Genomic DNA, 16047 nt, shown 5'->3' on the forward strand with positions numbered 1-16047 from the left:
ATCTTGTTGCTATTTTAGATACATTTCCTCTTACGTGTTGGATAATTACTTTCATGGGGAGTTGAAGCCCTTCCTCCAGCAGTCCCTGTGGCCACGCCCCTACATTAAGTAGCCGGGAGACTTTCCACAAAAAACGTTTTTAGCTAATATCAGTGACTTGAATCTATGGCTATGTTCACACGGCAGCCCGAAGTAACACAAATCCGATATTTTTTATGTGTGAAATCACTCTTCTAAATATTTGCGACTCGTCCTGCAAGCCCAGTAGAGGCCGCAATAACATGCGCTCAGTGTTTTGCCAACCGCAATTAAAAAGAAGAAGTGCTCAGTGTTTGCGGAAGTAAACGTAGATGCTAATGGTGGAGCATATTTTACGATTTTGAAGTTGTCCGACCAGAGCGAGCACATTAACAATTTAATCCTCATTTTGGTTGCTGTTTCTCGTCCCGCTTTCGCGTATCAGGGCGCAGAATAGTGACGTTTGTCGAGTATCAAAGACGTTCCGGTCTATGGGATGAATGCGACGTGGCCGTTCAAATTCAGGTCACATTTGAACATATCAGATACGTATCGGATATCCAAGTAGCCTTGGTGGCATTCGAAAAAAAAAATCTGATCTGTGTTGTTCCGGCTGTCATGAAAAGATCAGGTAAAGATCGCATTAAAGAAAAAAATCGTAATTGGGTCAATTCAGGCTGCAGTGTGCACATAGCCTCTCTGATATTCGATACAAAAGTATTTAAAAAATATTACCCAAATAATCCTTCGGTTCAAATGACTATGTCTTGCCAGTATTTTTTCTGCAGAGGAATGTAGTTAACCTAAGGTAACAAGTTTCCTAAAACATCCCTGAAATCTTCTCCAACCTGTTTTCCCAGAATGCCCTGCAGAAAGTCATGTGTTGAGTGTGTGAGGAGGGAGAAAGCAGTGAGGAGGGAGAAAGCAGGGAGAGGGAGTGTCTGAGTGTGTCTAGAGTTTGCAAAGCAGGAGGAACAGTTCATTGATATGACGTGAACTTGAATTGCTCTCAGAGGGAAACTTCTCCTGTTTCTCTGACCACTGAATGGGTCTGAATATGGATGTGCAGCGTGAGAATAAGAATTTTTGGAAGAAAAGAAGTGAGATTGTATAAAGTTCAGCAGGTAATGTGTTTTTATGTGATTTGAGTTGTTACAGGTGGAAGCTGGCAGGTTTACAAAAAGTACACAAGACTTGTCTTTATTTTAGGAAATGCTCATAGTGAATTTATACAATGTGTGTGAATAAATTGTAGGTTTTATATTATTTAATTGGGAATGCCACCTGTTCCACTTTCCTGCTAACATTCATCATAATTTGCATGGTGAGTGAGCAGGTTGTGCTATTTGACTAAGGCTAATCTGATAGGAGATAATATTGTCTGCCTACAACCAAGCAGCAGACATAATCATTTTCTTTTTATCCCGGAAGAACACCCTGAATGTCTCTATCTTAAAGGAGGCATTTTGCTCATTTTCCTAACTTCTGACGCCAAGTAAAAGAAACAAAATTATATTGTCAATAAAGTATTGTCTCTAAAGCTATGATCTTTACAGATTATGTTTTGCAAATTAGTTTTTAAGGCATTTTAAGCCCCCAAAGCTTAAATGTATCCTAATTTGTCTTCAGAAATTGATATTTTGTCTTTCAGGATTAAATTTATTAATCTAGCTGGACTGACTACATATTCATTTGCCATAACGTTTACTTAGTAAATTGCTTATATTTTAAGTCCATTCCTCTTTTTAAAAGTTGCTTTTTCTTGTAAAGTATAAACCATATCAACCAATCATTTTGAAATGGCATCTTCTTCCTCTAACTGCTGGAAACTAGGCATAGAGAGTAAATAAATAAGAAGATATGTAGCAAGTTAACTTTTAATGACTGAAATAACAGGTTATATATAATCTGGAATGACATTCAGAAGAGAATAAAAACCAGAACCAAACTTAAAAAGATGAAATGTCCAAAAACAAGGAGAAAAAGAGAGTCTGACTGAATACAAAGGAAATCAGTGGAATATTGACATGTTGGGAACTTCTAAGATAAAAACTCAAATCTGATTGCTACAGAAAGCAGGAAGGGGAAGAAACAAAAAAGAATGCATGTGTCTGTGCAGACATTTTTTAAGTATAAAAAACAAGACAAGCAGGTTATGTTTGTGTAAATAAGATTATTTTGTGTAGGGTGTTTGTTGAATAATCACATTCTGATAGTTAACTATAAAAAGCTATGGTGGACTGGGTTTGGGTTTGGCACCCAGGCCTTCAGTTTGACACATGTCCTTGACTATTTAATACCAATACTCTTTATAAATTATTAATAAAAAAGGCTCCACAAAGTATTTAAATGTCACATATTCCCTTTCTACATACCTACAAACCAAATAGTGTCTCTTTTTAAAAAGAAACAAACTTAAGTATTTCTAAAACTTTACATGCCATTCTGATCATATTGCAGAGTTTGTAGCGGCTGCATGGATGTAGAGAGACATGCTGACTTTTGTGGAGTTTCCAGCCGATGTGGAGCTGCTGTCCACCGGAGAGCTGAGGATGCCGTTCTCAGACGCAGTCAAGTACTGCATTCTGGGAATTTCCATCCTTCTCCTCCTGGTGGCGCTGGCAATCTTAATCTGGCAGATCTTCAGATGCTTCTCTGAGACGCATACATCATACCCGCATCAGGACACAGGTCAGAGGTCACACTGCCACACAGAGCAGTTTCATCTGATAAGGATTGGTGTCCAGTCAGGAAATAGATTAATTGATTCATGGATTTTTATGCTTTTTGTCATAGTGAACACTGATCTGCTGTATTCAGAGGAAAAACCATCCGGAGCTGAAAACTACGCTTCTCCTCCAAGTACTAAAGTAATTATAAACTGTCTATAATCAAATTTGGCTTTTAGGAAGAACTAAGAAATTAAGTTTTGGATGATGAGATTAAAAAACCAACCTGCTGCCTTTCATTCAATACTCAGGGCACCGAATCGTATTTTGTAATGTAAACATATCATAATGCTTCTCTAAGTTTAAATAATACAATGTTAATGTCATCCTGGATCAAATTTTTCTAAATCCTAAATATTTTCTAAGCTTAAAACTTACAAAAAAGAGAAATAATTAAAGGAATTTCACCTGAAAATAGAAAATAATAGCATAGTGCTTTATTAACCCAACATTGGGAAAGTTCACTTGTTTCAGCATCACAGTAACAAAATATACTCAACTGAATATAAAAATATCTTACAACAATATACCCAACTGTATATTTAAAGTACTTACAGATAAAATAAAATAAAAATTAAATAGGAACCTGAAAATAAATGAGATTTTAATAACAGAATAAATGAATACAGATATGTTCTTTGTATGTTCATTGCAGTTTTACAGAATTCATGCAGTAATATAAAAATACAGTCATGTTTAAAAAATGGAATATCATTGAACAGTTTGTTTAATAATGTTTATAATGTGTTTAACTAAGTGAAACACATTATAAAGCTGAATTCCACACACACTGATGTTTTAAGGTATTTATTTATGTTAATTATGATGATTTTCAACATTTGACATTAGATTATTACATAAAACACTTAAAATAAACTATCCTTAAAAACAGAAATTTGGGTTTAATGAAAAGTATGTTTAAGATAAGATAAAAGTTATTTTCAATCCTCATCAGAGCTATATTCTAATTGATTGAATATGACTGTATTGATGGATTCAGGGCATGATCTGGCAACCCAATAAAATTTAGATCTAAAGTTATTATAAATACCAAAATATCACATTTATGCCAAGAGTAATATGTTTGAGGAAATGTTTTCAGATATTTCTGTTTGACATATCTGCAGGAGAAGCGGGCCAGGTGAAGCACATGATGGGTGTGGTGTTTGTGTTCTTCTCTCTTACATGGCGGATGTGTTTGACTTTTGCTCATCCAGTTATTTGGTTAGTCTGCTGATATCTTTATAGGTCAGGACTAAACCTGCTGTCAGGTTCTGGTTATATTTTTTAAAATTGATATAAATTCTTAAAGTAAAACACAGAAAGTTTAATAAAATGCAGAATTTAAAGTGGATTTATTTCAAGTACTAGGGAAATCAAAGCGCTCTGGAAAAGCATTCATACTTTATTACCTTTTTCAGTACATTTTCTCATGTTGGAACCACAAACCTTGGTGTTTTTTATTTGGATTTTATGCGACAGATGGACTCATTCTAACCCTAATCCTACTTTATAGACCCACCAGCCATTAGTGTTTTAGGGAATGTCTCCACAATTTTCCCCACATTTTCCTTCAGTTCTTCTTCTCAAGCATCCCAGATTGAATAAAAAAGTCTATGAATATCAATTTTCAAGAATTGACACAAATTCTCCATTGGATTTATATCTGAACTTTGACTAGACCAGTCTAACACTGGAATATCACCTTAAAGCCTCAATAAAATACCCTAATGACTGTAGTTTTGACCTAAGAAATTATTAGAAAGTTTTTACTTTCTAATAATTCAAGGCAGTGTTGGTGAGAAACAAACCAAAGTTGGAGTCAGTATTTTAGTCTAAATTCTTGTCTGCAGGTGGTGGATGTGCGCGCTGAAGCTCGCCGACTGACTCGCTGTTTGTCCCGAGCTTCGTTTCCGTCAGAACAAAACTACGCAGAGAGCGACATGAGGGAGCACCAAACCATTAACAGGGTAACAGATCCTGAAAAATAACTGTTATTCTTAATTTTTTTACTCCCCTCTGCTATAAAACACATTTCTTTTATAAGGAGTAACAGTTCGCAGATGGTCTCAAGTTAGGTTGTTGGCTTCATATCTTTTTTAAGTTATTATTTTTTTCTTAATTCCATACAGTAAGGGTGTTGGACAGAAAAAAAAAACTAATGTGTATCTTATTTATTTATTTTTACCTACACAACATCAGCTAAACATGCAAATAGTGTTTTTTATTTGTAAAAAAGTGATGTGTAAATCATTGGACATTTACCTTATTAAAAATGGCATCCAGTTTTTAAATTCTCTCGAGCTTATTTTAAAAAAAGGAAAAAATATAATTCATTTTGAGCAATAAAAACAGCAGTTTTTCTGTACTTAATCAAGTACAATAAATTAATTTAAAGCAGATTTGGGTGCACAAAAGTTATGGAGAAAAAGAGATGAATACATTTGTCATGTTAGAAAATTTTAATTTATCTGCAATAATTAAGGACATTAACTGATGAAAAACATAGAACAACTCCACCAACGTCAACCACCAGGTCGGGGCGGCCAAACTTGTATGATTCTTGAATGGCTGTCAGTGGTGAACACAATGATCACCTGATCCTCACCAGGTCTTAAAACTACATAAATAAAACCTCAAATAAACAAGACATATTTCATGATTTCACTGTTTTTTTTCAAACTAAATCCATAATAATTAATAGATTAAATATATGAACAGCTAAAGTGACCATCAGCAGTATCAATGATCCAGAAACAATTTAATTTTTTTTTCTTACTAATTTACTACTCTGGAAATCTCAAGCACATCTTAATACACTTCCAGAGGAGGAGATGCATGAAGATGGATTATATAAAAACAAATAAAAAATCAGGTAACTCAAATTCACCATAAACTTCCTCCATCAGGTTCACGGCTCGCTGCGTTTCTCCGTCTACTATGACCAGCTGCAGGCGTTTCTGGTGGTGACCGTGTTGCAGGTGGAGGGGCTGGTGGGCAGCAGTCAGACGTCAGGCCTGCAGCCGTTTGTGAAGATTCGCCTCATGTGGGCCGGATCAGAGGGAACTGAGCTGGAAAGCCAGGAGGTAAAGCTGTGAATGTGTTGATTGGAACAGTGTTTGTTTTATTCCTGAACTCCAGCATGTAATGTTTGTGCTCTGTGAGGAAGACACTGATGGGGACACTGGACCTTTCAAGTGTTGAACTAGAAAAGCCCAACTATCAGGTGTTTTTCACACCTGATAGTCTGTTAGACTCGGTTTGATGTGGGACCAAAATTGCAAAATTGCTCTGGTTTGCTTTCACACTGCACTGTCAAACAAAACAAACCCTTATGTGAACCTGTTCCCCTCCTCACCAGTGGGGGCGCTGCACCAAGAACCACTGAAGGAAACAACACGGAAACGTTTGAAGAAGACCCTGATAGAAACTTTTTTCTTCATAAAATGTAAACAAATAACACTGTCAGATTTTTTTTTTGGCCTTGTTACAACCATGAGGCTTTTGTCCCGCTAGCATTAGAGGGATGCATTTGTTTTGGTTGTATTTACCCAGAATGCCCTGTGCTGTAATCTGCTTCCTGTTTTTAGAGTCGTCTCCACTACGCTTGGCGTTCACATATGCATTTAAAGTGAACTCTGGTGTGGTTTGAATGCATATGTGAATACCAAGTGGACTGGAGACCACTCCAAAAGCAGGAAGTGGACTATAGCACAAGGCATTCTGGGTAAAAACAATCAAAACAAACGCAAGAGTTTAGTGCTAGCAGGAGAAAAGGTTTGTAGTCTTTTAACAACAACGAAAGAAAAATCCTACAACTTCTGCAATCTGATGCTACTCCAATTTTTTCTACATTTTGTGAAGAAGGAAGTTGTGTTCAGTGTCTTCTTCAGAGGTTTTTGTATTGTTTCCTCCAGTGGTTTCTGGTGCAGCGCCCCTACAGGCGAGAAGGGGAAAAGATTTTTCAAAGGGTTTGGATCGTTTGTCACAGTGCAGTGTAAAAGAGAACTGGAGCAACTAAAAATGCAACAAATGTTGCAATTTTGGTCCCCAGTCGAACCAAATTTACTGGACTATCAGGTGTGAAAGCACCCTAAGTTTGAGATAGTTTAAATGTCTTTTTGTGATCTTAATTTGCTTGTAAGTTGAAGAAACATGTGGTAAACGTATGCTGACATGTTAATTGTTTCTACGGTGATCCTGTTAGGGTCAAGCGACGCCATCTGTGCTGTGGACGGTGCTGCAGGAGTGGCGCACCCGCGTCGTAAAAGGCAGCTGTAACCCTTTATATGGAGACCAGTTTAGCTGTATTCTGCAAGACAACAAGGACATGATTAACCACATCACTCTGAGGATGGAGGTGCCGCTCCACATAATCTATAATTTTACCAAACAGAAGAGAGACTGACTGCAGTAGATTTAATCTAAACTGGTGGATTAGAGAATAATTTTCATGTTTTATGGTTTCTGTGTATCAGGTGAGGAACTTTGATAAGTTCTCCAGACACACGGTGCTGGGAGAGGTCAGGGTTCCTCTGGGGAAGATGAACATCTCCTTTCCTCTGGAGCTTCAAGAAGATCTGCAGATTCCACAGAAGGTAATGTTAAAGCTGAGCAGGTTAATCAAAAAACTGTAACTCCTGTTGTACTAGGGAGGGAAGTTAAAAATTTTTTCCAAACATGGAAAGTATTTTAACAGCTTGATTTACTGAGAATGTAAACTGAGATGTAAATTTGTGGAAACATGATCAGTTCAGAATAGAGCAGAGTGGCCAAAGTAGAGTCGGTAAAAAAGGCCATATTATCTTTAACAGAACTGCAATAATGCTTCGAAATGTTTTTAGTGCTATTTAGGGATGTAACTAATCATTGTTGTAGTATCTTATTTTAATAATCCACGAATAATTGATTAATTCTGGAAAAATTGACATATTCTGCAGATTTTTTATTGAACCACTTATGCCTTTTTACATAATCTTAGAAATACATAAAATAAGCATTTAATTCAGATACTTTTTGGAATAAGAAAATAAACATTTTATTGCCTAAAATGCAATAACAGTATTTGTTTAGTGATGCTTGATCATTTGTAGCACAGGATGCATCTGTAGCTAGAAAAAATACTGTTTACTAATCTGTTTATTTTTCTAATTAGTAATTTGACACCAGCAGGTACATAATATGAGATTATTTTTTCAGAATTTGAAAATAAAACTGTTAGATTTTTCATATTAAATGCAAAATGTTTAGATTTTTGTATAGTTTTGGCTTAATTACTGCTTTGAGTGTGTTGTTATTCCAGTGAATTGACATTTTTAGAGTCTGTATACTCTAGCTAATGTTTAATGGATAACTGAATTAGTTGATAATTATCTCACAAATTGATTAATCACAATTAATTTGATTAATCGTTTTAGCCTAAATGTTTTTATTACAATGCAACCTCTTTATTTAGACTATTGCTTAATTTATTGTATTTTTGTTGCACTTTTTGGACTTCTGGATACTCCCTTATGAATAAAGTATTTATCTACCGTTCTGTCTCAATGTGTGCAGGATCTGGTTGGAGAAGTACTGCTGATGTTAAAGTATCTTCCCACCTCTCAGAGGCTGGAGGTCGGCCTGTTGAAGGTCAGAACAGCCATCGCTGAGCCGTCGTCTGATGCAGGTGATTCCCAAACCTAAATGTGTGAAACATAAAGATTTCACACATCTTCACATTGACTCACTTTATTTTCACTCAGTCATGCATGCCAGGATCAGCATTCAGTGCAACCAGAGCAAGTTGAGGTACCAGAAGACCTCTGCTGTCCACCGCTGCCCAGTGACCGTCTTCAATGAGGTCCTCATGTTCTCCCTGCCAGACGTCCCACTGGAGCAGTGTAAAATCTTAGTCTCAATGTATGAAACGCAGTCGACTGGGAGGTCCAACAAGTGTCTGCTGGGACAGCTGAGTGTGGGGAAGGACAGGAGCTCAGAGGACGAGCACTGGACCTTGATGGTGCGCTCGGTGCGGCAGCCTGTAGCAAAGTGGCATGGTCTGCTGCTTTAAGCTCCAGGCCAGAAACATCTGAAGCAGTTTCCTGCTGTTTGTTCATGTTCACCTCGTCCTGCAGGGACCGTGATGAAACTCCACAGGATGGAGCTACACTCAGATATGTAAACATGAGAACAATCATTTTTATTGAGCTGCCTTTCCATCATAAATGTGCACAAATCTTAATCGATATTCTGCTAATGTCGAAAAAACACAATTTTGCAGCAACAGTGTTTCCATTAAATGAGGAATTAAAGTCACATGGGAATAAGGCTAGTCTCATGATAAGCTATGAAAAATCATGGCAGCATCGGATGTAAACAGTTACATGAGATTATATTCATAATTCAGCCAATCAGAGAAGACGTTGGCGTCTTATTCAGGTGTTGGAGTGACAAGCTCCGCCTTCTTGGGAGCGGCTACGTATGCGGCTTTTTTGGGAAATCATAGTTTACAGAAGAGCGATGGATTCAACATGTTGAAAAGACACAGCTTTGTTTGAGCCTGCGATGCTGTGAGAGCTCTGGTGGAGCCAGCTGCACATTACCCAAAGCAAACATTATCCTCCTCCTACTTCCTGTCGTCTTCTTCTTTGTAGTTTTTGCCAGTAGTAACATCCGATCATGCGACTCGTTTGATGTGAAAAAAGAGTTTCCTTTGCAGTTTTGTGAAATGTTTCTATTTTGATTCAACTGAAAAATCTCCTCATCCTAGCACAGCTTTTTATAGAAAACCCTTTTATTTTTAAATTGGCCTGTTTCCATCAAGCAGTTTTATTTGTTCTTTCAATTTGTGCAATTTTATGGTCAATGAAACCTCAGCTGTCTGACCTTATCTTTATTTGAAAATCTACTTCTAATAAAACCTCTGAAGAATATCTTATTACTTTCGAAATTTGACAAATTAGCATTTTAAGTTTTAAGTGTTTTTTCCCCCCCCTGAAATTAAATGTTTCAATTGTATAATTAATACATTACATGCCTGCTACCTGGTACCTTTATAACTACTAAAAATATGTTTATTTGGAGTATCCTAATGTTTGTATGTAACAAAACAATAAAAATGATCCTGATGACTCGGCATTCAATTGTCCAAAACTTTTTGCATTCAGTTAGTTACTTTTCTCCAGTTTGATGTGTGAGGCTGGCTGTTCTTTATGAGTGATCTCTGCTGCCACCTGCTGTTTCGTTTATTAAAATACTTTTCAACTAGGAACTGTATGCTAACCTGCTAAACATTGACATACTCATCATACCGTTGTATAGTTTCCCTTTAAAACCATGTAGAATAAAAATACCAAGTAATACAAGTATCAATACATGTTAATGACATGATAATACAAGTTTCTCCTCTCAAAGACCAATAAACTTAATGTTTTTCTACAGACCACAACACTTGAAATGGAAGATATTTTTAATATCCAAAGTAAAACACAACAACCAAAAACATTAAAATGCAGAAAACCACAATTTACAACCAACACAATAAATTAATTGGATTATGAAGGCTCTGCAAACAAAATTGCCCTTCAAAATACATTAGTCCCCCCCAGAATGGAGGTTATCAAGCTCATTTCAATTTATGATTGATTGATTTCTTATTGTGACAGAGTGTCTTTATGCCCCACTGCATAGTCAAATAAGTTGTGAAAGGGTTTGCCATACAGTTCAGTGGAAGAGGAGGAGGTGCCTGGTTTGATTCTGGGCTGCATGTCTTCCACTTAACTAATAAATAAAAGCATCTAGGTCCAGAAAATTTTTTTAAAAACAATTTTGGAAAGTTCTTATTTTTTGTATGGCAAATTTGGTACATTAATTACTTTATCAAGTCAATTATTTATTATCTAACCAATATTGGCAGCATCGGTCCTCCATAGAATCCGTCCTGCACAGCTTTAATTATATTATAAACTTGACTTTTTATTCACTCACTCTCCCTGCTGACAGACACCAGACAGAAATACAAGTAGTTATTCTAAAATTCAGTGCAGACAGAAGGAAGCTCACCCACTGCCGATAAGGTCTGAGCTGCGTCTTAAGGAACCTCCACAGAACCATTAGAACCCTGTTACAGACTGGGTTCAAGTCCAGAACCATCCATCTGGATCAGAATAGCTGGAGCATAAAGAGTTTATCCCAGTCCAGACCTGATATGCCCCATACCTTATTCCTCCTTAAAACGCACAGACAGATGGATGAGTTCTGCCCTGGCGAAGAAACGAAACCAAAAATGATGCCAAACTCAGCCTTTGCGTGGTTTCGTTTTCAAGAAACGAAGAGCCTGACTGCAGCGAAGAGCGGTCTGCGACAGGAGCTGGTGGTAAGTCGTTTTCTCCTGATTCTCAGGTTTATTCCCAGCAGATGAAATGTGGAGAAGCAGCTGCAGTCTGAGGCTGTTTGAGCCCGAGCTGTTTCAGTGGGCTGCTTGGAGATGACGCAGAACTCTGCTGAGCGTTACCTCAGTCGACCTCGGCTGTGAGTTATTCCAGGACACGGACAAAGCCATGTTGAGCCTTCATGTGTCCCTGAAGAGATCCGACCGGCTCAATGAAAACTCCCTGGATTATATTTCATAAGAGACAAACACTTATGTTTTCTAATTGATGTTAGAGTATTTCTAATTGATGTTAGAGCGTTTTTATGCATTAATACGCATGACGCAGCGCAAAAACCCGCCGCACCTCCTTAAATATAACCAAGCGGAACTTAATTAGCACAAACTGTTAACGATCAAAATACCAAACTGAGTTTTACTATAAATTAGCAATAAAAACAAAACAGAACCAAAAACTTAAACTTTCTGACTGCAGATTAATTTCACTATTTCAGACAAAGATATGGATCACGTGGTCTGCTTCCTGTTTGGAGTTTTCTTAAAAATGTTTTAGTGGGTTATATTACAATGCCGTTGTTGTTTCTAACTAAAGCGGGTATTATGATAGTAATATGATTAGAAGTGCACTAATCAAATTGTTTTGTGGTTAATTTCTGACCTACTGATATATATTAGTTTGCAAGTTCTCCCTTAGAAAAATCATTAAGTCAGATGCTTTAGCAAAACATTAGTTTTAATAAAGTTGCTTGTTCTATTAATCATTTCTCAAAAACTTTAATTTATGATGCAATAAATTTACTTATCGCTTATTGCGACAGGCCATAGCAGTGAGATTTCTGCTGGCATTTCCACTGGACTTGTCAGGATTTGTGGATGGTTGTGGTGAGGACGAGCGCTGAGACCCAGATAATGGTGATGATGATTAATTTAACGATGAAGCTCAAAACAGTCCAGATCAGGCAGCACGGCAGAAAGACCGCACACAGCTAATTACCGGTAGCAACTGTACGACAGTGGACTGAAAACTAGAGCTGAACCAACACAGGACTTTACAGTTCGACTGTGGTGGCAAGCAGACGAATGACGTACGTTTGACAAGGACCCGACAAGAGACAGAGACAACAGGTGGACTTAAATACAGATGGGGGTAATCAAGGGAACGAGACACACCTGGGAACAATCAAGGGCTGACAGGACAACACAGAGACTCAGGGGAACAGGACTAAACACAGAAAATCCCAAAATAACTAAACAGGAAAACACGGATCATGACAGGACTATTCTAAAAAAATAAAACAGAAAAACTTTACCTTCCTAGCCTGTCACCTAATCTCTTTTTTGAGTACAGTTTCCCTTCAGTTTTACATCTTTTATTCTTCCACTGGCCTCATTTTTAATACATTTGAGATACTAAAAAATATTTTGACTCTCCTTCACACTGTATCAACTTCCACACAGAAGAGTGTTGCTGTTTGGGAAAATTTGTTGCAATTACAGTTTGTATGGTGCAGTCACCATACAAACTGTAATTGTAATACACCATACAAAGAAAATATATAAAATATAAAGTATAAAAGTATGAAAAGCATTTCTGTTGGTTTGTGTGGCCATGCAGTATAAAGTGTGATAAAAGTCAAGCAGTTAAGTTCAGTAGTCACCCTGAGGGCTGGTACTGATCCACACATTGTACGGCAGACGGTCCAATCACTGATTGGAAAACATGGATTTGTATCTTTTCTTTTAATTATCGTGTGATTTTGTGCTTCAGCTGATGGAGTCAGATCATGGATGAGGAGCTCGACCCTGACGATGAAAATCCAAACTCCGTCTTGGCTCAGGAATACTCAGAGCTGGTCGCCATCCTTCGCTGTCAGTTGGACTCGGTCATAATGCAGCTTATTCAAGTGGTGCCGGATGGTGCCGTGTGGCTGAGCAGACAAACAACCAGCGGCTCTGCTGCACCATCAGACCACATCGAAGCCATGCTGCAGTACTTCAGACACGCCAACACTGCAGAATGCAGCAACTTCCTTCAGAGGGTTTGTCTTCTGTGTGAGGGCATCCCCATGCATCTGGAGTCGAAGCTCATGTCGGTGGCTGGATATGAATGCAGTGAGTATGCAGCGTTTGGGAGAAAATAGTTACATTTACTCAGACATTTACTTGAGTAATTTCATTATGAAGTATCTCTACTCCAACTTGAGTAAAATGTCTGTATTTTCTACCCACTGACTGAAAAACAAACATGTTTTAACCAAAAGTTCACCAAACACAGACACACACCTGCAGTTTTTGTTAGTTTTTTTTATTGAAGGAAATTGATTTGGAAAAAAAATATTTGTCTGATTTTGTTGCTTTTATTTTATATGAATTATTGTAATTTTGGTCCTTAAAATACCAAAATTTCCACTTAATTTTATAGTTTGATCTGTCTGATGATGTAATTTTTAAGTATTAAATTATTAATAATTTCATCAGTTACTGAGTACTTGAAGAGACTTTTTAGCAAATACTTTCTTTTACTTGAGTAAAAATATGTTGAAGTAGTGCTACGCTTCCTTGAATAAATTTTTTTTATCCACCTCTGTGACTATTAAACAGTAACTTTTGGATGACCGATTTGCATAATTATTGGTTAGTTTAAATATTGTTGAGTGAATGAAAAAGATCTGAACTCAGCTTGGCAGCCTGTAAAAAAAAAAAGACAGGAAACCACCTCACGGTCAAAGATATGCTGCAGTGCCACATGCTTCTTTGACACGGAAGTGTTTTTCTTTTTTCTAACCAAACCGATTAGGGAGTGGCAAGAGAGCCTGGCTCAGTGAAATTCCTCGTTGCTGCCAATCTTTTATAAAGCTGATCTTTGATATGACTATGTCACTTTTGAGATGGCAGATTATCACCTTCAGTTTGCTTCTCATTTGTTGAGGTTCTTGTTGTGTTTTTCCTTTCGTTTTGATTGGAAAGTCGTGATCCTCTCCAGACTTCACTTAGTTCAAACCTCTGAAGGTTGAAACCTGGTCCACACATAGACGGATATCTGGAAAAACCAAAACCTTTTATGCCCTTTGGTCTTTCATCCACACAAAAACTGTGCAAAAATAAAAATAATCTAAAAAAATTATAAAAACAAAGTGGAGATTTGTGTTTGTGTACATGGAAATTTAGGGACTTTGACAGTTTGATCCTATTTTATTGTCATAATTTATGTTAGTGCATTTATTATTAAATGATAAGTATTTTATTATTCATTTACAGATAAGAAAGTTGAACACTCAGAAGAAGTTTTGTGATTTGGATATTATTTGGTAAACAGGCAGATTTAATTTGCAAGTAGTTTCTCGTACAAATATGTTAAAAAAACGTTTTAACTAACTTAAAAGTAACTTTTTTTTTTTAGCAAGATAGGAGCTTGATTTTAGTAAATAACACCTTATTATTGATAAAAAAAAACACTAGTTCCACAGGAACAATATTTCACTTATTAACAAGACATTTTCCCATGTTATAAGAAGAATATAACATGGGAACATGCCAGTGCTATTTTTTAGTACTTTAAAAAAATAGCATTAAGAAAATATTGACTTATAAAAGCTCCTATATACTGCTGAAAATTTACTTTTAAGTTAGTTTTGTCTTATTTTAGGTCTAATAAGATATTTACACTGGTAACTAGACAAAATACTTGGTCAAATTTTGTGTTTTTGTGGTGTGGTGTGTGGTGGGCTTCTGATATTATTGGTCTCTGATATTATTGGTTACACGATTATGTAAGGTAGCCAGTAAAATCACAAGATGGCGAATGGTTTTGCTTCATGTTAGCGTTAGCTGTGCTTTTGGCATTTGATTGTTGTGTGAGTGTATTGTGGCAGATCTGAGACCAGTCATACCGTAGTATTATGTTAATGATATCTTTGGCTGCATTTTTACCCTTCATGAAACAACACCTAGTGTCATTGTTCTAGAAGCAAACCAAAACCTTTGCGCGTCTCAGTTCAGAATAGAGTAGAATAGAAAGAACCTTTATTGTCCTTCAGGTGTGCCAACAGAAACACGACGGACAAGTTGAAACATGCAGATTAGCACTTGGATGAAGATCTACAAACAGAAAGTAAGATTATGAGACTCTACAGAAAGGGCAGATTTACAGCATATGAAACAAATTATGTACAGAGATTAAAAATTGCTTACTTACATTAAAAGAGACAGGCAACTGAGTAGGATGATTAAAACAGTATATGGAATAGATGTAAAAATTTGAGAAACTTAGAAATAATAGCAGGGATGTAAACATTTGTTGAGCTTAAGTTTGTTGGGAGCAGCGATGGTCATAAAATATAACAGCTGCAGGGAGGAAGGATCTGCAATAACGCTACGCACCAAGGATGAAGCAGTTTTTCACTGAAGCAGTTCAGCAACAGCTTCATGCATGAGGGGGAGACATTGTCCAACAGTGATGTTATTTTAGCTAAAGTCTTCTGTGTCACATCACCTGCACCAGGTTGATGGAGGACACAGAGCAGGTCCTTCTGATAAACTGACGTAATCTCATTTTGGTTCCAACGTTGGGCCATTTAATGCCTGTTGTTTTAAATCTGAACACTTCATGTTGTATTAAGTCGTTGGCAAGTCGGAAATGTCTCATGTTGGTCTTAACATGAGACAATCAAGTTGGTTTGTGTGGAACTTTAAGTCCTGTCAGATGTTTGAAGGAACTTTTAAAACATTCCCATTCTGAATACTGCATCTGCACTGGGATCAAGACTGTGAATTTTAACACTGTGTTGCTGTAAAACAGGCTGCTTACCATCTCATTTTGCTAAGTAAAGGTATCGCCATAAAACTTCATCAGCTGCTGCCAGTTCTGTCCTATTTGTAATGCCAACATTTATTTCCTCCGATTCCCTTTGCAGACAGATCTGCTTTCTG

At 37.0% G+C, this 16047-nt stretch overlaps 2 protein-coding genes and 1 long non-coding RNA gene across 5 annotated transcripts in view; 2 read left to right on the forward strand and 1 right to left on the reverse strand.

Annotated features, from left to right (window-relative positions):
• Positions 1–946: 946 nt before the first annotated feature.
• syt19 (synaptotagmin XIX) lies at positions 947–9866 on the forward strand. 2 transcript variants are annotated; one of them, XM_088006128.1, is made up of 9 exons: positions 947–1142; positions 2479–2709; positions 2815–2888; positions 4601–4717; positions 5657–5833; positions 6955–7107; positions 7226–7345; positions 8304–8415; positions 8492–9866. In XM_088006128.1, exons 2-9 carry the CDS (start codon positions 2511–2513, stop codon positions 8797–8799), a joined length of 1260 nt encoding a protein of 419 aa, XP_087862254.1. In that variant the 5' UTR covers positions 947–1142; positions 2479–2510; the 3' UTR covers positions 8800–9866. The 2 variants fall into 2 exon arrangements, with proteins under 2 accessions (XP_087862254.1, XP_087862255.1); XM_088006129.1 differs by lacking the exons at positions 947–1142; positions 2479–2709; positions 2815–2888 and adding an exon at positions 2927–3971.
• LOC106905748 (uncharacterized) lies at positions 6931–10939 on the reverse strand. Of its 2 annotated transcripts, XR_015763005.1 has the most exons (4): positions 10791–10939; positions 8282–8428; positions 7157–7327; positions 6937–7059 (listed from the first exon to the last, which is right to left on the reverse strand). It is a non-coding gene; the product is annotated as an uncharacterized LOC106905748 (long non-coding RNA). The 2 variants fall into 2 exon arrangements; XR_015763006.1 differs by lacking the exon at positions 7157–7327 and having other exon boundaries at positions 6931–7059.
• Positions 10940–11000: 61 nt separating this feature from the next.
• nlrc5 (NLR family, CARD domain containing 5) overlaps positions 11001–16047 on the forward strand; it is a 32856-nt gene continuing 27809 nt past the window's right edge. Inside the window, exons 1-2 of the mRNA XM_088006127.1 lie at positions 11001–11103; positions 12887–13230. Of these exons, the coding sequence (XP_087862253.1) occupies positions 12903–13230 (328 nt within the window). The 5' untranslated portion in view covers positions 11001–11103; positions 12887–12902. The remainder of the gene's footprint in view (positions 11104–12886; positions 13231–16047) is intronic.

Source organism: Poecilia mexicana, unplaced genomic scaffold, assembly GCF_051168715.1.
Source record: "Poecilia mexicana isolate PSO_F unplaced genomic scaffold, ASM5116871v1 scaffold_6, whole genome shotgun sequence".
Lineage (NCBI taxonomy): Eukaryota > Metazoa > Chordata > Actinopteri > Cyprinodontiformes > Poeciliidae > Poecilia > Poecilia mexicana.

Excerpts from the sequence above, each read along its gene's own strand:
- syt19 (XM_088006128.1), top strand. The coding sequence starts at position 2,511 with ATGCTGACTTTTGTGGAGTTTCCAGCCGATGTGGAGCTGCTGTCCACC. Across the intron at positions 5,834-6,954 it reads CTGAGCTGGAAAGCCAGGAG|GGTCAAGCGACGCCATCTGT; the intron begins GTAAAGCTGTGA and ends TGATCCTGTTAG. Across the intron at positions 7,108-7,225 it reads ACATCACTCTGAGGATGGAG|GTGAGGAACTTTGATAAGTT; the intron begins GTGCCGCTCCAC and ends TCTGTGTATCAG.